Raw genomic sequence first — 21,838 nt, 5'->3', positions numbered from 1 at the left:
TCGTTCCGCTCGACGATCCCCGCCAGCCCCTCGCTGATCCGCAGGTTCAGCTTGTGCTTGGGGTCGCCCTGCTTCTTGGAATAGAAGTTGGCCACCAGGTCCTGGTAAAGGGGATGCCGGTCGGACAGTAACAGGACGTCCCGTCCGATCTCGTTGCGGATTCTTTCCTCGTCGGTGAGTTCAGGGTATTTCTTGTGCATCGCGCCCAGGAGACGGTTCTCGTCGATGAATGGCAGGAGGACGACACCCTGCCAGGCAAACTTCTTGCCGTTCAGATCGACGGCGAAATCCTCCGGATAGAAATCGATGATCTCGCTCTCCGGGTTGCTCATGAGGTCGTGGAAGATTTCGGGGATGGCGTGGTTCGACGAAGCCGGCAGGACACCCATCAGTTGCTCATAGGGCTTGAACGGGGTGCCCTTGTCGAAGGAGACCTCCATGTCCCCAATGTCCACAAAGTCGGCGGCAAAGGGGGCATAATGGTAGGGATAGTACCAGGTCCACGACGGGCACCCTTGGAAGTAATACAGGAGCACCCACGCCAGACCTTCGGCATAGGCTCGCGCGACCTTGTGGCGGAATTCCTTGTTTTCGGGATCGACACCGAACTTTTGCTCGTAGTATCGGTCGGCATATCCTTCCTCCCACAGGCGGACGGTATCGTGTGGGAGGCCATCATCGCCAGTGTTGTTGTTGGGATCCTTCTTCGCCGCCTCTGGCGTATTCTTTTGGCTTTCGTCGGCCTTCCGTTTACCAAGGACCACCGGGTCGCCCGGCTCTTGGTCCTCGACTGGGGTTTCGTCCGCATTCGCCGTTGGGGTCTCGGAATCCTCCGAGGGCTGCTCCTCCTGGGGGCCTTTCATCAGCCGGCTCTTCAGGACGGCAGCGGCACTCTTGTTGGCCTCGTTCGCTTTGTAGACCGCTCCGCGGTTGCCCACCATGCTCTGAGTGAGCTCTCGCGTCTGCCGGGGCAGTTCCCCACGGGCCGGGGTGATGAGCTCGATCCCGCTGGGAGCGGCGTTGTCTCCGCCGCCTCGGCCCCGCGGGCCTGCGAGTGACTCCTGCGAGTCGTAACTCGGGGAGCTCCGTCTTCGACGCTTCGACCGCTCCTCATTTCGGGCTTTCTCTTCGTCTTTGCGTCTCTTCTCATTCGCCGCCCTCCGTTCTTCGCCCTGTCGTCGACGGCGGAAGATGGCATCCTCTTGCTTGGCGAGCCCTTGCAAGATTAGCTGAACGCGGGGGAAATTGACATGTCCATCCTCCGTCACGTAACCGTCCATCAGCGGGAGATTGTCCCGCCAGATCGCGATCAGGGTGTCGATGCCATTCTCCCGGATGTCCAAGGACGGCAAATGCGGAAGGAAATCGTTTCCTACGAAGAAACACATGAAGACCCAGTCATCCAAGGCGCGCTCCAGGTTGAAGGGGAACTTCTGGTGCGGAACGAAAAGCTCGGCGGCAAGATATTCGCGGAGGATGGAGACGTGGAGCCAAATAAAGGGCTTGAGGGCAGTGCCCTTCCCCTTTTCATCGAACTCGCCATTCTTCTCCTTCGCCTGCCCTCTGCATTCCTCTGCCTTGTGGCCCGGTTGACCGCAAATTCTGCACGTGCGTGGTTTGGACTCCTGGAAAAAGACATCTTCGCGCAGCACTCGGAAGTGCGGTTCGTGCGTGGCGAGACCCAACATGATTAGATCGGCATCCTGAGAATTAATGTTAGCTCTAGTGGGTGAGGTACAGTACATCGCACGCAACCTACCAAGCCGTAGATCACATGGCGGGTGTTCGGATCGTGGTCGGGCGAGGATCGCTGCGATCGGACGAACTCCATGATCTTATGCTCTCCTTCTCCGGGGACGGTCGCGTCGGAAATGATGATTTTCATCTACGCTCATCAGTCAGAATGACGCCTCTTAAACAATCGCGTGAAAAGAACCATACCTTCTCCCACGCGGGATCCGTGTTGAGCTTGTAGGCGATCCAGTAGCGCAAGGATGCCGCCAGAATATCCATGAACGGCGTACCCGGGGTGATCACGTTGCTATCCCACGTCTTCTTGATGACCTGTTCCTGGATCTCGTGGTCGACCTTGTTGGCGTTCTGTTTCGCCAGCAGCTTCTGGAACTCCTCGTTTTTCTCATCCGCCTCCTTGGCCTCCTGGGCGGAACGGAATCGACGTGCACGTTGCTGGTTCATCTTTGCGCGCGGGGCGACACCATCTACATTCATTCCATCGCGTCAGCTATCATTTCCCACAAGACATCAATACCAGGATCGACTGGGGTCCATACCAACAGCAATCATGAGGAGCTTCCGAGGGCGGACCATGTTCACCACGCGATCCGTGTAGCGGAAGATCTCCACCATCATCTCCTGCTCATTCTCCGGGGGCGGTTTGCCTTCCGGATGGGTACAAGGATGAACGATACCGTTCATATCCAAGTACAAGTTATCCATCTCCTCTCCATTCGGGTTGGGACCGGTGGCGTCCACCGGAACCTCCTCCCCGTTGACCTCATAGGGACGCTCCTCGATCACCGAGGAAATGATCTTGGGGTATTTGTTGGAGAGCCATCTGAACAAAGCCGGAACACCCATCTTGGCGATCAGAAGAGTCTATATATCCGACGGTGAGAGGTAGCGATCGATATAATGAAATTAAAAGGCACTGTTGTTGAAGCGCTCCATGGGCTGCCGGATGTGTTCGCGCGGGATGCTGACGGCCGTTTCGATAAACCTTGACTGAGGATAAGAGGGTTTCTAGTAATCAAGAATTTATGATAATATCCCCATGCAACCTGCAAGTATAAAGATAAATTCTTCAACAGAAAAAAGAAAAGAAAAGGTAGAGAAAGAATCAAATGAACTGGTGGAGTAGTTGAGAGTAGGAGGAAGATCAATGAATTCTCTGATGCGATAAGTCGGGATCGCGATGGAGAAATTCCACGGGTCTTCCGAGTTCCGGAGCTCAGCAGCAGTACTGGAGTCTGGCACTCTGGTAGCTTACCTTAGAGACCCTAATAAGGTAGTAATAGTGGGAGTGCCCAGAGGTAGTGGAGACAGGGACTGTTTTACTACGGATGATTCGCTGTCCTCCCGCAGTGAACAACTTTCCACTGATACTCTTAGTTAACAGGTCACTATTAACTGACTTAGCTTCCCCGTTCTTTACTAACAACTCATATGGTTGATCTGCTACCTACTACTGACCTTACTTCCACCCATTGCGCATTCCATGCCTGTCGATTTATACGCCCGCGACCGGCGGTGACCATGATATTACGACCTAACAAGTGCGATGTTTCGAATCCTCGAGTCTCAGGCTCCGGCCAAACAATCGGCCTCGGATACTATTGACACGCTGAGCGGTCGGATCCAGAGTGCCACCCTGTTGGAAGATCGTCGGGCGGCCATCCAGGGATTGAGGAGTTTCGCCAAGGTCTATCCAGCTTCTGTTGCGTCGGGCGCGCTGCGACCGTTGATCAGTTGCCTCCGAAATGACCGGGAGGATGTGGACACGCTCAAGGTGGTGCTGGAGACGCTGTTGATGCTGTTTTCTCCGGATGAGGGGAGTGTATGTGGTTTTTCTACAATGGTCCTTCTACGGGGGATTCCAATTAAGTGTACTGACAGGGGTTTGTAGCCAGAAGCCTCCGAGGAGATCGCGCTCTGGCTGTCCGATGAGTTTACTCAGGTACGTGGTTGGCTGTTGGGCGGGATGGGTGCGTTGTTCTTTGCTAACGGCGCGAAAGCGACAAGACAATATCACCTCCCTCCTCGACCTCTTGGACACCAAAGATTTCTACTCGCGCCTCTATTCCTTGCAATTGATGTTCCAAATCTCGAGTGCGCGACCGGAGAGAACACAAGAATGCATCTTGACGGCACCGCTGGGGATCCCGAGGCTCGTCAGTGCGCTGGGAGATGCTCGGGAGCCGGTTCGCAATGGTGGGTTTGGGGAAGATAAGGGCGGTCGTGGAATTGTTCTGGTTTGCTGATGATTGGGTGATCTTATAGAAGCACTACTGCTCCTCATCGCGTTGACGCCGGACTCCGAAGAATTCCAGAAACTGGTCGCCTTTGAGAACGCCTTCGAGCTTATCTTCTCCATGATCGAGACGGAAGGGGCCCTCACACACGGATCCGAAGTCGTCGAAGACTGTCTCACCTTACTCGCTACCCTCCTGCGCCTGAATATCTCCAACCAGTCCTACTTTCGGGAGACGGGATGCATCAAGAAAATCACCAAGCTTCTCGCCGATGTGAATTACGAGCAGCCGGCAGAGGAACAGGCCCCCGAGTGGACGCTGGCCCATCGCGACAAGAATATCTGGGGTCTGATGGTTATCATTCAGCTTTTCTTGGTCAAGGGTGGGATCAACACTCCGGTCAACCAGATGGCGTTCTGGAACAACGGGGTGATGGAGCAGGTCCTGAGCACAGCGTTCAGCCAGCGCTTCAATGTGAGCGTTACGTCGAAGGCGCTCGCCACGTGCGCCGATTTGATCCGCAGCAACCAGCCACTCCAGGAGAGGTTCGGCGACGTTGAGGTTGTCTGGGGTCCGGCGCCTACCAGCCTGGATGCTGTCAACGGCGATACGGCCCCGAAGCCACAGCAGATTAATGTCATCGAAGCGCTGCTGAAGCTCAGTCTGGAGCCGGCCTCAATCCAGCTCCTCGATGCACGCCTTGCGGCGTGCGAATGCATCAAGTCCTTCTTTTCCAGCCATTCGGGGATCCGGATCCATGTCTTGCGGAGAGCGATCAATGGGCATGTGAGCGGCCAGGATGATATTCCGAATATCCTGTCTGTCCTGCTCACTCCACCAGAGCTTCGACGGAATGCCGATCCGTATCAAACCTGGATGGCATCCGTGCTGATGCTCCAACTGCTCTTTGAGAACACCGAAGCAAAGGTGGTCGCGATGGAAGTGACCGAGGGCAACGCGGACGAGGGTGAGGAAGTCGTCACGTGTATCCAACTGATCGTGGGCAATTTAATTACGGGCATGCAGCGCGGTGATGACGAGCGGATCTCTCTGGGATACCTGATGCTCCTCTGTGGCTGGCTTTTTGAAGAGCCAGACGCTGTCAACGATCTCCTCGGGGAAGGCAGCACTATACAGACCCTGCTGCAAGAGATCAAGCACCGACTAGCCTCGAACGTGCTTCTGTCCGGCCTTTGCACGTTCCTCCTGGGGATCATCTACGAATTCTCCTCGAAAGACTCCCCCATCCCCCGCAAGACCTTGCACAAACTGTTGATCGAACAGCTGGGCCGGGAGCAGTATATCGACAAGATCAAGCGGTTCCGAGAGTGTCCCGCGATTCGGGATTTCGAGGTGCTGCCTCAGACCGTCGGCCCCCACTACGAGGGCGGGCTCCCCGATATCTTCTTCGACAGCACCTTTGTCGACTTCCTCAAGGATCACTTTGGGCGTATGATCCGCGCGATTGACCGCGAGCCCGGGCTCGAGATCTCCGTTATCACGAACGGCATCCAGCGCGGTATCTCGCGGGAGATGGTCGATTCGCTCCGGGAGGACCTCCAGGACAAGACCCAGGCCATGCAGAAACTGGAAGCGGACCTGGTTGCGCTGCAGAATAAATTCGAGCACGAGCAACTCGAGCACAGGAAATCAAAGGAGTCGGGGACGATGGAGTCGACCCGGTTCCAGCAGCTGCATGAGTCTGCGCAGAAATCCCACGAGCACGAGATGCACCTGCTGAAGGAGCAACAGAAGAACGCGCAGAACGAACTACTGCGACAACATGATGAGCAGCTCCGAGCGATCGACCGACAGCTGAAAGATACGTCTGCGGAGTACGAGCGCAGAAGCCACCGGGTGAAGGAGCACCACGACGCGGAGGTGTCTGATCTCCAAAAGAGACTACACGTGTTAGAGACGGAACTTGCTCGAGCCAAGGAACAGCATGCCAGCGCGTCTGCCGATCTGCAGGCGACGATCGAGACTCTGAAGTCCGATGCGGACAAGGCCAGGGAACAGCATGCGGCTCAAGTTTCTGACCTGAACAGCACCATCCACACCATCCAATCCGGAACCGACGACAGCAAAGACCGACATGCCCGCGAGGTGAACGACCTCAGCGAAACGATCAAGAGCCTGCGATCCGAGATTGACCGTGTTCAACAAGGGCATCGCACGGAGCTCGCCGAATTGAAGTCTGCGAATGAGAAGCTACACTCCGACCTCGAACGGCACCAAGCAGAGTTTGGCGAGCTGAAGTCTGCGAACCAGAAACTACAGTCCGAAGTCGAACAGCACCAGAAAGAGGTTGGCGAATTGAAATCCGCGAAGCAGAGTCTACAGTCCGACCTCGAGAAGCACCAATCCGAATCTACCGAGCTACAGTCCGCGAACCAGAAACTGCAGTCCGAACTCGACGGGGCCAAGAACCAGTCGACCCAAGATGCCCAAGGCATCCGTGACGAGCTTTCCTCCCAGTCTTCCGCCTTCGAAAAGCGGGCCAAAGAGGCGGAGAGTAAGCTCGCTCAGATGGAGGCGGACGCACAGCGATCTGCCAAAGCTCTGGAGGAGGCACGCCAGCAACTGGAGAAGGCCCAATCCGAGACCAAGGAGAAAGAGGAAGCCCGCCAAGGTGCGCAATCCGAGCTGGAGGATCTGTTGATCGTTTTCGGAGACTTGGAGGCGAAGAGGAATGAGGACAAGGTGAGTCACTGCTTTCTTTCTATTCTTTCTTCTAATTTTGCATGCGCATGACTGATTGAATCCTAGAAACGCCTGAAAGATCTCGGACAGGAAGTGTCGGAGGATGAGGATGAGGATGACGAGGAGGACGAGGAGGAAGATGATTCATGAGGAATTACCGGGTATATACGCATTATCCAAGACATTTTTGCATTGCGAAGAAAAGCCTTGTCATTATTCTCTTTTACTTCGTCTGCGTCTTACTGTCGTAGTTACATTCCGCATAGACACGGCTCATATTGGTGGTTTTACAATGGTCCTCACAGCATTGAGTCCTACGGGCTGAACGAGTGATGAACGTCTCTCAATCCTTTCTCAATAACCAAATTCAGTCCTTCAAACCAGACGAATATACAAACAATCTAAAGAGTCAATCCCAGCCTCATCCTCTCTACTTTATACTGTAACGTAAATGCATATCCGATACCGCCAGGCGGGGCCGCCACACTGATTGGCTCGTTTTCGGTCGGCGGGGGTGAACGGATTAAGTGAGTCAACTTTCCCGACCATCTTTTTTATCGAACTTTACCCCGCGGCCCATTCCACTCCCCTCTCTACGGAAGATCGCACACGACTGTCACGACCCGCAACGCTCGCCCGTCATGTCCATTGATTTTCCCCGTGAGGAGGAGGCCATCCTCAGCAGGTGGAGGGAGATCAACGCCTTCCGCAGACAGGTTGAGCTGTCCGAAGGCCGCGAGCCCTACACGTTTTACGATGGCCCTCCGTTCGCGACTGGTCTGCCTCACTATGGTCACTTGTTGGCGTCGACTATTAAGGATATTATCCCCCGGTATTGGTCGATGAAGGGCCACTATGTTGAGCGTCGGTTTGGTTGGGATACGCACGGTGTACCCATTGAGTACGAGATTGATAAGAAGTTGGGCATGTCGGGCTTGGAGGCCGTTGAGAAGCTGGGAATTGAGAAGTATAACGAGGAGTGTCGCGCGATTGTGATGAGATTCGCGACTGAGTGGCGTCAGACGGTCGAGAGACTTGGTCGGTGGATTGATTTTGATAACGATTACAAGGTATGTTTTTACCTGGGTTCCGTGTGCTTTTTTTTCTCTGCCGTCAATGTACTTTGCTAACTGGGTTCTATCTTTTCTCTACGATAGACTATGAACACGTCTTTCATGGAGTCCGTCTGGTGGGTCTTCAAGCAGCTCTTCGACAAGGACCTCGTCTACAGAGGCTACCGGGTCATGCCTTACTCGACCGCCCTCAACACCCCCCTCAGTAACTTCGAAGCCCAGCAAAACTACAAGGATGTCCAGGATCCCGCCGTCGTTGTCACCTTCCCCCTCGTCAACGACCCGGAGACTTGCATGCTCGCGTGGACGACCACTCCGTGGACTCTGCCCTCCAACACGGGCCTTGCGGTGCACCCGAATTTCGAATACGTCAAGATCTTCGACGAAGCATCTAAAAAGCACTACATCCTCCTCGAGGCCTTGCTCCGGACCCTCTACAAGGACCCCAAGAAAGCCAAGTTCAAGGTCGTCGATCGATTCAAGGGCTCGCACATGAAGGACTGGAAGTACGAGCCTCTGTTCAACTACTTCTACGAGGAATTTAAGGACCATGGATTCCGCGTCCACAATGCCGAATACGTCACGGCCGAAGATGGTACCGGTGTGGTTCACCAGGCCCCGGCCTTTGGTGAGGACGATTACAAGGTCGCCATGGACGCGGGTGTCATCGGTGATGGACGCCTGCCCCCCAACCCCGTCGACCCGCAGGGCTGCTACACCGCCGAAGTCCCGGATTTCGAAGGCCAGAACGTGAAGGCCGCCGATCGAGCCATCATCAAGCACTTGAAGGCCGCTGGTCGTCTGATTGTGGACAGCCAGATTACGCATAGCTACCCGTTCTGCTGGCGTTCCGACACTCCCTTGATCTACCGTGCGGTGCCGTCCTGGTTCGTCAAGGTCCCCCCCATCATTCCTCAGATGCTCCAGGGCATTGATGAGTCGCACTGGGTGCCGTCGTTCGTCAAGGACCGGAGATTCTCCAGCTGGATCCAGAATGCCCGCGACTGGAACATCTCCAGAAACCGTTTCTGGGGTACGCCGTTGCCCTTGTGGGTCAGCGAAGACATGAAGGAAGTCGTGGCCGTGGGCAGTGTTGAGGAGCTCAAGACGCTCAGTGGATACCAGGGTGAGCTGACGGATCTTCACCGTGATAAGGTGGACCACATCACCATCCCGAGCAAGCAAGGAAAGGGTGAACTGCGCCGTGTGAGCGAGGTGTTCGACTGCTGGTTTGAATCGGGCAGCATGCCTTACGCCTCCCAGCACTACCCCTTCGAGAACAAGGAGCAGTTTGAGAAGGGCTTCCCGGGTGATTTCATCGCCGAGGGTCTGGATCAAACGCGCGGTTGGTTCTACACCTTGACCGTCTTGGGTACCCACCTGTTCGGCAAGCTGCCGTTCAAGAACTGCGTCGTCAACGGAATCGTGCTGGCCGAGGACGGCAAGAAGATGTCCAAGCGCCTGAAGAACTACCCCGATCCCACTCTCATCATGGACCGCTACGGCTCGGACGCTCTTCGTCTGTACCTGATCAACTCGCCCGTTGTCCGCGCGGAGCCGCTGCGTTTCAAGGAGACCGGTGTGAAGGAGATCGTTGCCAAGGTCCTCCTGCCCCTGTGGAACAGCTACAAGTTCTTCGAGGGTCAGGCGGCTCTGTTCAAGAAGACCAACGACACCGACTACGTCTTCGACCCGGAGTCTGAAGCCACCAACACCAATGTCATGGACCGCTGGATCCTGGCCAGCTGCCAGAGTCTCCTCAAGTTCGTGAACCAGGAGATGGCCGGGTACCGCCTGTACACCGTCGTCCCCCGTTTACTCGAGCTGATTGACAACACCACCAACTGGTACATCCGCTTCAACCGGAGACGTTTGAAGGGCGAAAACGGCATCGAAGACACGCAGCACGCCCTGAACACCCTCTTTGACGTGCTCTTCACGTTGGTGCGCGGGCTCGCTCCGTTCACGCCTTTCATTGCCGACACCATCTACCTCAAGCTCCTCCCCCACATCCCGGAGGCTCTCCGTAGCGAAGACAGCCGGAGCGTCCACTTCATCCCCTTCCCCGAGGTCCGCGAGGAGCTCTTCGACGAGGTCGTCGAGCGGAGGGTTGAGCGGATGCAGAAGGTCATCGAGATGGGTCGTATCTCCCGTGAGCGCCGTACCGTGGGTCTGAAGACCCCCCTGAAGACGCTGGTCGTGATCCACCAGGACCCGCAGTTCCTGGAGGACGTGAAGTCCCTGGAAGGCTACATCCTGGAGGAACTGAACGTGCTCGAACTCATCCTGTCTTCCGACGAGGAAAAGTACAACGTGCACTACAGCGTCAACGCCGACTGGCCCACGCTGGGCAAGAAGCTCAAGAAGGACGTCCAGAAGGTCAAGAAAGCGCTGCCGTCGCTCACCACCGACGACGTGAAGAAGTACGTGGCCGACAAAAAGATCCTGGTGGACGGCATCGAGCTGGCCGAGGGTGACCTGGTGGTCAAGCGGGACCTCAAGCAGGACGCGTCATCGGCCAACATGGAGCCCAACGCCAGCGGCGATGTGCTGACCATCCTGGACGCCAACCTCTACCCCGAGCTGGCGCACCAGGGTCTGGGCCGCGAGATCATCAACCGCCTGCAGCGTCTGCGTAAGAAGGCGGGCCTGGTCCCCACCGACGACGTGAAGATGGAGTACGCCGTCCTGGCCGATCCGGAGGACGTTGGCATCGGCGGGGCGTTCGAGACCCAATCCCCGGCCATCGAAAAGGCGGTGCGTCGGCCGCTGGAGCGGGTTGACCTTGTTGACGGGAAGGCCCCCAGTGGCAATGCCGAGGCCTTGATCATGGAGGAGGAGCAGGAAGTCCAAAAAGCGACCTTCCTGTTGCGATTGCTCAAGCTATAGACGTGATCCGGTCCGGGATAGTGGCGGATATGACGTCGGTTTAGACCTCTATTTTTCTTAACATATAACGCTTTCAAGAGTATTGAATTTCAAAAGAAAAAAAATTTGTTCACTCTATAGATAATAGAAATACGTATCGTATTCTGTAATGAAAGAACCCCCCCATGCGCCAAATCCATGCAACTGGGCCCTACCTTGCGGCCCTCTTTAAGCCTTCTTAGCCGCGGCCTTTTTCATGCAACAAGAATTCCCAGTCAGTATATTATTCCCAACCCGAACCACCCATGAAACCTTACCAGATAGCAATCTTTCAACCTCATAAACTCCTTAGCACACATATCCTTCTGAACTGCGGTGTAGTCCGCTACAATGCATTTGCCATATGCAGCCGCCTAAAGAACTCGTCAGCGCTGATCTCTCAACATCGAGCATCAGTGCCCGAAATCGGGGTAATCACCTCCACTGAGCACTTGGCTGTGGCCTGGGCAAACTTCTCAATCGGTCTGATCCGTGGTTGCGACATTGTAGACTCGTTATTCTCTGGGGATGTCAATCGAGTCTCACTTTCCATCATGCGATGCGGTAACTTGGGCGACGCGGGCGCGATTACATCAGCACATATCACACGTGACCCCGCCATTCCATGTTTGGGTCGGCGCGACAACAACAGCAGGAACGACGGACAGTGGGAGACTTACCAAGTGACTGGGAGTGTTGGTGCCTTTCTCCTTCCATTTTTAAATCGAATTCGAATTGAGGGGCATTGGACTTGCCGAGCGGTGTACTGCAGGTTCTCTCTCTCTCTATACTCGCGATTTTCGGGTCCCCGCAATGATTGATTTCGTTGTCCGCCTCTATGACCCATTTGCGAAAAACGCGCCTTAGGTCGCGGATATTTCGATGCCTCCCATTTCCCGTCAGAGAAGACCTCTGTCCTATGACGATCCGGCGCTGTCAGACGAAGGTATACTTTCTTTATAGCTAGATTATCCCTCTTTCTTCGCCGGGCTCTAATGTTGTTGTCTCGATCCAGATGTCGGCCTCATCTTTCAGGTTATCACTTTCGCGGAGGCCGACCCCGAGGTCAAGCGCCTGCCCTACCGAGCTCTATTTAGGGCATACGATCAGGTTATCGAGGAACATGGCGTCGACGCCGACCCGAGCTATGCCTGCATGCGGTTCCTGCTGAAGATGGGGAACAAGAATGTTATGGGAAATGACCTCTACGAGAAATTCGAGAATCTGTTAGAACAGGTGGGGATCGTGCTGGAGATCGGGACGAATGCCGACGAGGGAAATGAGTCGACGTATGCGGGCAGTGTGTCCTCGATCGACAGACGGCCGAGGAAGAATGTCCCTCCTGCCGACGACACGACCCAGGCTACCCCGCGGAGGCGCGCTTCTTTCAATTCGATGTACGATGTGGGGGACGATCCCACGCAGCGGAGTTTGCTTAATCGCCCGAGTTCGCGCTCCTCTATGTCGCGACTCCCCGTGGAGAAGCCGGAGTTCTTGGATCAGGATCAGGATCCGGATCCGCGGCCTTCTCCTGGGCGGGCGGGCGCTCGCAAAGGAACTGAGTCGCCGGATAGGACGCAGCTGATTGCCCAGTTTCTTGACGTCGGTCGCAGACTGATGTACCGGATGGAACATCTGGATCCGAATAACGAGACTGGCGGACAGCCTGTTGTGGCTGGTCGTGGTCGCCGTGCGAGGTCTGCTGTTGACAAGGACCGCTCAGCGAGAATGGTCGAGAACGCCATGCCGCGCATCCAGTTTCGTAATCCACACCCGCTCAGCTCGAGCGAGGATGATGAGGGAGCGGACGAGTCGTTGTCTGTCTCTTCGCATAACGATCACGATTCAGTTGGACGGGTGGAAGTCGCTTCGGAGATGCTGTATCGCCCATCATTGTCAGACCTGCTTAGGGACGCGTCAACGTTCAATATGTACCGACAACGCGCAATCAATCGAAAGATCTTGGCTCACTGGGTCAAGAAGGCTGTCCAAGCGCGGCAGAGCCACCGGCATATGGAACTCGTCGCTGTGAACCGGGATAGTCTTACCCTGATGCGCCAAGCGTTCGAAACGTGGCATTCGATCATCCGGAATAAGCGGCGCGCAGTGCAAACGGAGCGGTTCTTCAAACATCTCGAGGAGCGCGCCGGGCGAGCGCGAGACCTGTATCTTGTCACAAAGGCTTTCAGCCATTGGGCGCAAGTTGCGTCCGACGAAGTGGCGAAGACATCTGCCGCGCGGCGACACATCCTCGGCGTGAAATACTTCAGTGCGTGGCGCGAAATCACCGCCGTCAATGAGATGAAGGCCCAGAGGTTCGCCTTACCCGACCCTTCCACAACTGGCAACAGAAGGTCCGTCGGCTGCGAGAGATGGAGGAAACCGCCGAAGCTACGCGGCAGGCCAACTTGAAGCATAATGCCTTTTGGCAGTTTTTCCGGGGTTACTGCGAACGCCGCGCTCCTCAGTGGTACGACTATCGTCTAAAAAGGCGCGCCCTGCTATCCTGGCTACGGAAGTTCCGAACCAACCGAGAACACTACCAAGAGATCGCGCTGAACGATAAACGGGATGCCCTCGGATTCGCGTTACAAGCATGGTCGCAGAAGTTCAGGACGATTGCTAGTTCCGAACAACAAGCAGTGTCCTTGCACCGTGGACGGGTCCTCGAGGACACATATACGGAATGGCAGGTTCAGACCCGCCTCGCCCCAGCGGCACGCCAAGTGTCTTCCATGGTCGACAAACGGATACTTCAAACAGCCTACAAGCAATGGGTCACCCGGATGCAGATGATCCAGGAAGCAAAGGAGATGGATCAGCGACGGATCCTGCGCAATGCATGGACCAAGTGGAACGATCTTCTCCGGTGCCAGGCACTGAATGCGCGCATAGAAGAGCGGATCAAACTGGAGACCATGTACAAGTGGATCCTCGCCGAACGCTTCCGTCTGATGCAACGGATCCGAGAAGCGCGAATTAAACGCGAGGTGTTTGCACGATTCGTGACCAACACCCGTCGGACGTATACCCGCTTACTCGACCGCGCCGAAGCCATTGAAGAGAGTCGGAACGAAGACCTGCTTCGATCGAGATTTAATTGCTGGCGGGACAAGCTCTCGCTCCAACGCCAGCGAGAGGCTGTTGCGTTTGAATTTTACGCCCCACGACTGGCACAGGAATCACTGGTGGCCTGGCGCTCCAAAGCTGGCCATGCGCTCAGGTTGGAGGAATGGGCCCGGGATGCTCGATTCTACTTTCTAGCCACGAAGACCGTCAAGCACTGGTACGCAGCGTCACTGGTCGCTGCCAAGCGTCGCCGTCAAGACGCTTATGCGAGAACGCGGCGGATGGTCAAGGTCCATCTTGCATCCAGTGCGCTGACCACCTGGTCCGCCAGAGCTCGCCATGTCGCGACCATGGAACAGCAAGCCCTGGAATTTTGGCGGAGGCGATCCATGAACATCGCGTCTGGCGTCTTGGTCCGGTGGCGGGGGGAGACCGACAAGCGAGTCCAGGAGTGCGACGACGCGGAGGTCTACCGTGCTCGACATGTCGCCTACGATCAACTCACGCACTGGGTCGAGAAATTGATCAGTTATCAGCGCATGCAGAAGCAAGCAGACGACGTGTACCGCCTGCACAGTCTCCCACGCGCCAACACGCAATTCCGCAAACTCAGTCTACGCATCTTCCAGATCAGCAGTCATTACGAGACAGCAGATGCGCTGCATGAACGCAACTTCCGGAAACACGTCCGGGGCGCGTTCCGCAACTGGTTGGAGAAAGCTCGAATGCAGCTGGAAGCCCGCGATTCGCCCGGCCCCTTATTGAGCCCCTCGAAGACCACAACAAACGGCCACCTCGAAGGCCCGATGATATTCGACCCCTGGTCCCCGATCGGCACGCCTTTCAAAAACATGAGTTCCAACTTCGTTGCGGACTCTCAGGGACCCTCGGCCGCGCCATTCGTGACGCCCAACGATATGACATCCCCCTCGAAGCGGGCCGCGCGGGCGAAGGCGTTCGCCCAGGCTTCGACCACCCCTGCCACACCATTATATACGCCGTTTGCCAGTCGACTGCGACTGGCCTCAGAGGGGCGACCCCTCTCGAGTCTTCGGGGCCGTAGTGGTCGTGGGAACTCCATCGGGGCCAATGTTCGTTTTGTCGACGAAGAGCCGATGTCCCCATCAGAGGGACGGAAATCGGGCGGACGGCGGGGATAGACCATGTGGTTAATGTGATATGACTATCCATATCCAGATGACTTTTTCTTTCCCTTTTTTTCTCTTTTACCATACATAGTTAGGCAAGGTCAATTTAAGATACCCTTTTGCGCGTCAAGTAACAATGGTATGAATCTCTATATTCAGTATATTTGTATCCTCTAATCCTACTTGTTCTATAGTTCTGATTGTTCTCTAAAGATGCGGTGCATACTACGGATTGTCTGCTTTCCTTTTTCTCTTCGCATTGGATAGTTCTAGTGTTGTGTTTGTAACAGACTGTGTCATCAATGTATGGAAGAGTGGAAAGAGAAGAGAGGAGTCAACTCCTGTCATCTCATTGTTCTTAGTTTCAATGGTGTCAGGAATATCAGACTAGTTTGTAAGGCTAATACAACGATATCACTCCCCTTCCAGTGAATGTCAGTCCTTCTGTTTCCGTATATCACCGGATGCCACAAAACGGTAGGCTTGCCAGCCCTACCCTACAAGCCCGTGTACCCAGCCGTTGATAACCTACCTACTTGTCAGCTGTAAGAAACACCGATCTAGCTAGAAGAGGTGGATGTTTATTCACTGTGATACTGTGACAGCAAATACCCCTGTTGTATCAGAGTGGACTGTCACTATTCTCCTGGACCGCGCCTTCCTAATTTAATCTTGTCAAGTATTATAGGCGGCAGGTACGAGATGGGTTAGTACTACGTTCGTCCGGGAATCAGATCTCAGATCCTCTTTTTCTTTCTTTTCCTTCCTGTAGGCCTAACTGGCTCTCTTAACAAGAGTATCAAAGACAAGAACAACAACGGTTATAATGATATCACTCTGGAAGAAGCCACTGAAATGGGTTGTCGAGGAGCCTTGAAGATACTCATGCCAGAGGCATACATGCGCCTCATTGATTATGCCTGGTCTGTCTCTGCATCGATCTCCCAGACAATTGGTCTGTCCCTGAATCTATCCTCCAGGCTGTTTGAGCGAATTAGATTGACTCATTACTATTTAGGCTGGAACCTCAAAAGAACGAGCTTGGGCGTTTGGAGGCCGGGACACGCTCTGTAAATCCTGACTGTCCCGGCTACAAACGCCCGGGCCGGACAAGAAGCACGCGCGGTTGGGGGGGGGGGGGGGGTCATTCTGGCGTGGTTTTTGATAAAAACCACTCAGCATTATTTTCTTCTTCTTATTCTAGCTTTTTTTTCTTTTCAAAAGAAGAAAAAGAAGATGGCATCTCCAACACTGCGAGAGATTTTTGGTTGGTGGTTCCTAACCGAATTGCTCAAAATCGTGATGGCGGATGCGTATAGACGCATCATTGACTGGGTCATGTCTGTCTCTGAATCAACCTCCTAGAATGTTTGAGCGGATGAGGCTGACCCAATACCATTTAGTGCCCCTAAAACAAAAAATCATGGATCACTATCGATGGTTGCTGATAAAATCTCTCGAAATACTATACCAAGAGTTCCTAAATAGATGCTTGAAAGAGGAGTGAAACCATTGTTAGATCACTGTTGGTCTGTCTCTATATCTGTCTTCCAGGCTGTATAAGCGGATGAGACCGACTCAATGTGATTTAGCCCATCGGACGACCAGCAGATGCTCTGGCCTTTGTTTATATATCTACTCAAAGTATGATATATTATACATATATCCCGAACAAATACCCGTTGGAAAGCACTGGGTATTCAGGGCCTTCCTCGAGTCGCTCATCTGGCTAGCAGAGAGGGTAGTGGGCAAGCTGTTGGAGGAGACTGTGTTGTGGGTGTTTAGGCGTACCATCGAGTTGAGGCTCGATGGGTACTGGTCTGTCTCTGAATCTATCTTCCAAGCTATTTGAGCAGATTAGACTGACCGCGGGCAGGGGGGAGGATGGGATTGTCTGTCTCACGAATGACGGACGGCTCGTGTGTACCCGCTGCCTATACGACAGACATACCTGCTTGCGGTAAGCAGTACCTCTGTTTTGGAGTGTCCCTGCTAACCAATGCGGGTATAGGTTCGCCCCCCGAGCACCGCCCCCTCGCGGAAGAGGTTTTCGTGCTGCGGGCAAGATTGGCGTCCGCCACCCCCCAGTGGGTTGGTCGCCGGCGCCGGGCGCTGGTGGCCGCCCGGGAGGCGGTGGACGCCATCTATCGCCAACCCCGGCGTTTTTGGGCCTCGGCTGCGGCTGCGGCTGCGGTGTTCAATACCATTTAGCCCACCTGACGACCAGCCGGGGTCCCAGCACGAGGAGACCGGGGATTCCCTCGACCCCAGCCGCTCGGGGCTGACAAGCAAATCCTGCCAACAGTCATCGGCTTCCGGAGGGGTGGACGACGCCCACCTGGTTCCCGTGGCAAGCGGGGGTGTCTTTTATCATTCATACATACATAGATTGATAGGCCTCCGGAGTCCCCACGCAAATTGTCTCCTGATATTGTCGCGACTTCACTCGGGAGGTGTGGCGTCCGCCGGGCGACATGGGGATGGTATGGATGGCACCTGGTTGTGGAATATTGATAATCTGCGAATGAAAGCAGCGGGCTATGGCAGCAGAAGGCGGCCTCTTACCGGCTTAGACCCACGGGGCCCCTACTATCGATACCTTGGTAAACGCTGTGCGAGCGTTACCTGCTTCATGTTAGGATGCTTCGATCTAGCGATAGAAAATCAAGAAAGGCCCTGGGAAGGCCTGTGTCATGATGATGATAACGGATTTGGCTAGAGGGCTAGACGCACATTGAGAAAGCTATTACCAATAGATGAATTATCTTGTTGAAAGATTACCACTCAGCTACAAAAGACATGACACTTTTGAGCTTCGTAAGTAAACCTATCTCCAATGGGTGTCGTGCCGATGCTAAAGTATCAGGGAATAAACTCAATTTATCACCTAACAGCACCCCGAAACCACTAAAGGGTTAAAGAAATACTACTCAACACTTCGGCTCCCGAAGGATGCCATCAAAGTAGCCGCCCAGTCCGTCCACATCTTCCAACTCCCCAGTCCATCCAATATACTGATCCGGCCGCACCACCACAAGAGCGCCTCTCACCCGGTCCACTCCCCACGTTTCATACGCCTTCCCATCGCAGTAGCGATCCAAGGGGAACACGCTGTCACTCCACACCTTGTCATATCCCCAGCCCCACTTGCGGTCAAACAACCGCAACACTTCGGGGAACTCCGAGAGCTCGATGTCATCGACCGAGAGGCTATGGATGGTCTTCACCTCAATGACGGTATCTAGTTTGTGGCCCTTGGGGGTAAAACGCTGGATAACGGAGCCCGGCGAGGCCAGATACTGGCCGAACGCCACGACGCGCTGCTTCTGGCTCTCGTCTCGCATGTCTCCTGCGAGGAGCATAATGCGAAACCGTCCGTCGCTTTTGAGGAAGCGCGAGGTCCACTCCGAGGCACCGTCCGATTGGTTGCAGACCTTGACTAGGGGCAATCTTTCACCTGGTTCGAGATGTCTGGCAACGCCGGTTGCCTCTTTGAGCACCAGTGGGCTCGCTTGGTAAAAGGACTTGTAGCCCTCGGCAAACAGCTCGAATGCCTCCAGGACATTTCTCATGGTCTCGGCTTTGTTCTCGAAGCACGGCGAGGGACCAGTCTCCGGTGGTGGGCCTTCCTGGAAGTGGGCGAAGAAGTTACGGTCATAGTGGAGGACCTCCTCGGCAACGCGGTGGCGCTCCAGGTCGTATGTGTCAATTATCGACGGGTGGGCGATCCCTTTCAAGACGAGGGCTATCTTCCAGCCAATGTTGAAGCCATCCTGTATGGAGGTGTTCATCCCGAGACCTATCTTGGGCGAATGGGTGTGGACAGCGTCTCCGGCCAGGTGCATACGACGGCCACGGCTGAACGTCGGCGCCAGTCTCTGACCAACCTGATCCCTCAAAGCTTAGTCGAACACTTGCGATATCGAGTTTTCATGGGTAGGACCAACCTGATACGCCGTCCACCAGTCACAGATCTCGTAAGTGAACTGAAATGGGCTGAAAATTTCCTGCACCCTCTTGCTAATCATGTCGAGCGTTACCGAGGACCGCTCCTTATTACTTGCATCTTCGTCTACATCCTTCAGCGAGACGTAGAAACGAATCAGTTGCCTTTCCCTGGGAACAAACAGCATGGTCCCAGCGTCGGTTGCCACGAATCCACCACGGCGAATGTCCGCTAGCTACAGGTTAGCCCCAGCACGATCTTTCCGGAACGAAGGACACGAACGAAAATCTGTGATGGGAATAACATCCATGACACCCCTGCAAAACGTCAGTCTTGTGCCGGGGGTGTGACAAACAGGATATGGTACCATAAAGCCTCAGTTGTAGAGCCCTCCAGAGGTATGTTCAACTGCTTCCGGGTCCAACTGTGTGCCCCGTCACTTCCAATGATGAATTTGGCCTTGAGCGTCTCTGTCTCTCCTGGGTTTTTGGTCTTCTTGGGGGTGAGATCGTCCCACTCATCTTGCGGCACGTCGCTACGATCAATGACTCTCAAGTCGCCGTAAGGCAAACCGGTGTTTGCTTCCTCTTCGGTGAGCGCCCTCAACTTGACAGTGATGGGATATGCATCGGTTTCATCAATTTCCACATCATCGGTGTAGGATAGCGATTCCGCCACGATGCCCCTCTCGACATCAATGTCGGAACATTCCCTGATAGTATCCAGGAAGAAGCGTTCGATCCGCGCCTGGCTCAGTCCCATGGGGAAATAGGGTGAGCCGCTGAGGAGGTCATACTGTCTGTTACCACCATGCCGGTGTAACCCTCCGTTGCCGTCGGATCGCTGTGATACATCTGTCAGTCTGAGTTTCTCCGGGCCCAGATGCGTACGAAATCTCCCAAACGAACCCAAAAGGCGTAATGCACGAGACTCTGCGCTTCGTGCAAAACCTTGTGCTGGAAGCCTATACTGTCGAATAGCTCAAGAGTCCTCGTCCGCAGTCCATCGGCATGGCCCAGCATGACCTTCCTCGTGCGCTTGTCAATGACGCGGGCTTTAATCCCGCAGCGTGCCATCCAGTACGCGGCTGCCAGTCCGGCTGGACCAGCGCCGATGATGAGCCTGCATTATGGTAACTGTCAGAGCAGTCCGACTGTGAAGCGGGGGAGGCCAAGACATACACGTCAGTGTGAGAAACAGGTGAATCCGCCATGGTGCAGAAAGTTCAGTCGTCTCGTAGGCTAGCAGGTATGTGTGCAGCTGGTGCAAGCAGACAAAGGCGGCTTGAGAATAATTTACACGGTTCTACAGCTGGATGTTGAATCTTTATGCAGCCCATCTCTGGTACTCCCCCCACCTGTCACTTTTTGACACGAGATTGTCCTACTGCTGCTGACCGCTTCACAGATTATGGGCCAATTCGGAAGGCTGAGCTGGGCACGAGTCGCTGTGAGACATGGCGCTCTCTCCCTCAAAGATGTACCAACTGGCGCTCTCATTGGGAGGCCATCGTGCACCACAGCGGTTATCCCTGTCGCTAAACGAGGTCGTGTCGTGTCCAATCGGCGCCTCCGGAAAGCTAGGAATCACACTCGAGACTAGTCCCTAGTCACTTTACGAAAGACGTCTTCTCAGACGCTTAGATGAGAATCAGTAGACGATGCAGCTTCCACATGCTTAAAGCTTGTGTCGGATCGGCAAGGGTCCCATATCCATGCACGCTGATTTGGCTATTAATGCCCTGTTGACTGTGTCCAGTCAGCTGAGGTCAGCTGTGGAGAATGCTCATCGTTCCCAAAAACGAGCTGATAATGACCTGGTATGTCCCCGAAACCTAGCCACATACTAGTATCTCCTTGCTCGAATAATTGGGGCATCTTGAGGGCAAGTCCTGGGAAGCCAACGCAGCGTTATGTTTACCATTGATTGACATTTTTGGATCAACTGTCTTGGCAGGGTCTAGCTAAGGGAGAGATTTCTTACACTTCTCTCTTGGAGGGCGCCACCCGTAGATTAGAGCATGGTTATCGCGTTTGGTCCTTGCGGGAGAGGCTTGCTGACCTCTGATGTACCACCATCGAGTCTGCTGAGTAGGTTGACTTTACGTACCGATTGACCTCACTACTGCATTGGACTCAAGCAGGCGCACAAGTAACCCATCATATCTGTTACGCACAGGATATGCGTGCAGACTACGCACAGGCCCGAGCCCCGGCCCCAGTCATTACTGGCCCGCATTAGGGTTTCAAGCGCTCCCCCACTGGAAGCTGCAGCAGAGAAATACACACATGAGCCAGGAGACTAAACTCCACCCTCATGTTCAACAGCAGCAGAAGCACGAGTGAAATGCTCTGTTTACCCTTCCTACCCCTCAGGGTTGACGACGATGTGTATGGACCTCAGGTTCAATACAGGGTGCGTGCCTTGCAGACAGGCTCCACTGGAGCGAGCCCCTTGAGGCAGCTCGCCCCGGTCAACGTATGCACTATCCGGCAGACAATTTAATTGGCAGTGCGTTCGTCTCGAGGCAGGATCGGCAGCAAGCTTTGGCCTCATGGAACGCTCGTTCGGGCTCACTTCGTGGGGAGTGGCCATCCAACTCCATGCTCACTCACACAGCTTGTCGAGTCGACCTCCCTCAATCACCCTCGGAGGAAGGGATTCACATTCCAGGCACTACATTTTTCCTTCCCTTGTTTGTTACTTCTCTATGCGAATCCCTTTGCTGTACACCCAACAAGCGTCTCTCCTACATTCCCAGGACCGAATGTGTACATTTAACAACAGCGCCATAACATTCACGCGTCAAGGGGGAGACGAGCCAAAGAATGGACAACAACCCTCAGTGAAACCGAGTCATACTTAAGGGAATATTTTTCCTTTCCCTCGTCCTCGGGCTTTCCAGTTTCCTCAGCAATTCCATTCATTTCACCCGGGACGCTCCTTCCACCACTACCTCCTCCCACACTTGCACCAGAAGTCATCTACCGGCCTCTCGACACA

General features: G+C 54.6%; 4 protein-coding genes across 4 annotated transcripts; 2 read left to right on the top strand and 2 right to left on the bottom strand.

The window, feature by feature from the left end:
- The first annotated feature begins 7,270 nt into the window (after positions 1 to 7,270).
- P168DRAFT_263319 (isoleucine--tRNA ligase ILS1) lies at positions 7,271 to 10,732 on the top strand. Its single transcript, XM_024834791.1, has 2 exons — positions 7,271 to 7,762; positions 7,850 to 10,732. Exons 1-2 carry the CDS (start codon positions 7,334 to 7,336, stop codon positions 10,652 to 10,654), a joined length of 3,234 nt encoding a protein of 1,077 aa, XP_024697536.1. The 5' UTR covers positions 7,271 to 7,333; the 3' UTR covers positions 10,655 to 10,732.
- A 12-nt stretch (positions 10,733 to 10,744) lies between these two features.
- On the bottom strand, positions 10,745 to 11,197 carry P168DRAFT_323983 (uncharacterized protein). The gene is made up of 3 exons (XM_024840768.1): positions 11,112 to 11,197; positions 10,951 to 11,046; positions 10,745 to 10,882 (listed from the first exon to the last, which is right to left on the bottom strand). Exons 1-3 carry the CDS (start codon positions 11,175 to 11,177, stop codon positions 10,862 to 10,864), a joined length of 183 nt encoding a protein of 60 aa, XP_024697535.1. The 5' UTR covers positions 11,178 to 11,197; the 3' UTR covers positions 10,745 to 10,861.
- Positions 11,198 to 11,411: 214 nt separating this feature from the next.
- P168DRAFT_323982 (Sfi1 family protein) lies at positions 11,412 to 15,013 on the top strand. The gene is made up of 3 exons (XM_024840767.1): positions 11,412 to 11,618; positions 11,688 to 12,964; positions 13,024 to 15,013. The coding sequence occupies exons 1-3, from the start codon at positions 11,555 to 11,557 to the stop codon at positions 14,899 to 14,901; spliced, it is 3,219 nt and encodes a 1,072-aa protein (XP_024697534.1). The 5' UTR covers positions 11,412 to 11,554; the 3' UTR covers positions 14,902 to 15,013.
- A 2,639-nt stretch (positions 15,014 to 17,652) lies between these two features.
- P168DRAFT_287007 (putative phenol 2-monooxygenase) lies at positions 17,653 to 20,129 on the bottom strand. The gene is made up of 6 exons (XM_024836477.1): positions 20,017 to 20,129; positions 19,744 to 19,957; positions 19,203 to 19,678; positions 19,118 to 19,152; positions 18,837 to 19,066; positions 17,653 to 18,776 (listed from the first exon to the last, which is right to left on the bottom strand). Exons 1-6 carry the CDS (start codon positions 20,046 to 20,048, stop codon positions 17,820 to 17,822), a joined length of 1,944 nt encoding a protein of 647 aa, XP_024697533.1. The 5' UTR covers positions 20,049 to 20,129; the 3' UTR covers positions 17,653 to 17,819.
- Positions 20,130 to 21,838: the final 1,709 nt, after the last annotated feature.

Source organism: Aspergillus campestris (genome assembly GCF_002847485.1).
Source record: "Aspergillus campestris IBT 28561 chromosome Unknown P168scaffold_1, whole genome shotgun sequence".
Lineage (NCBI taxonomy): Eukaryota > Fungi > Ascomycota > Eurotiomycetes > Eurotiales > Aspergillaceae > Aspergillus > Aspergillus campestris.
This window is presented reverse-complemented; position numbering and strand designations above follow the sequence as displayed.

Excerpts from the sequence above, each read along its gene's own strand:
- P168DRAFT_263319 (XM_024834791.1), top strand. The coding sequence starts at position 7,334 with ATGTCCATTGATTTTCCCCGTGAGGAGGAGGCCATCCTCAGCAGGTGG. Across the intron at positions 7,763-7,849 it reads ATTTTGATAACGATTACAAG|ACTATGAACACGTCTTTCAT; the intron begins GTATGTTTTTAC and ends TCTCTACGATAG.
- P168DRAFT_323983 (XM_024840768.1), bottom strand. The coding sequence starts at position 11,177 with ATGTCGCAACCACGGATCAGACCGATTGAGAAGTTTGCCCAGGCCACA. Across the intron at positions 11,047-11,111 it reads CAGCCAAGTGCTCAGTGGAG|GCGGCTGCATATGGCAAATG; the intron begins GTGATTACCCCG and ends CGAGTTCTTTAG. Across the intron at positions 10,883-10,950 it reads GGTTGAAAGATTGCTATCTG|GCCGCGGCTAAGAAGGCTTA; the intron begins GTAAGGTTTCAT and ends TGCATGAAAAAG.
- P168DRAFT_323982 (XM_024840767.1), top strand. The coding sequence starts at position 11,555 with ATGCCTCCCATTTCCCGTCAGAGAAGACCTCTGTCCTATGACGATCCG. Across the intron at positions 11,619-11,687 it reads TCCGGCGCTGTCAGACGAAG|ATGTCGGCCTCATCTTTCAG; the intron begins GTATACTTTCTT and ends GTCTCGATCCAG. Across the intron at positions 12,965-13,023 it reads CGTGGCGCGAAATCACCGCC|AAGGTCCGTCGGCTGCGAGA; the intron begins GTCAATGAGATG and ends AACTGGCAACAG.
- P168DRAFT_287007 (XM_024836477.1), bottom strand. The coding sequence starts at position 20,048 with ATGGCGGATTCACCTGTTTCTCACACTGACGT. Across the intron at positions 19,679-19,743 it reads TCGTGCATTACGCCTTTTGG|CGATCCGACGGCAACGGAGG; the intron begins GTTCGTTTGGGA and ends GATGTATCACAG. Across the intron at positions 18,777-18,836 it reads ACTGGTGGACGGCGTATCAG|GTTGGTCAGAGACTGGCGCC; the intron begins GTTGGTCCTACC and ends TTGAGGGATCAG.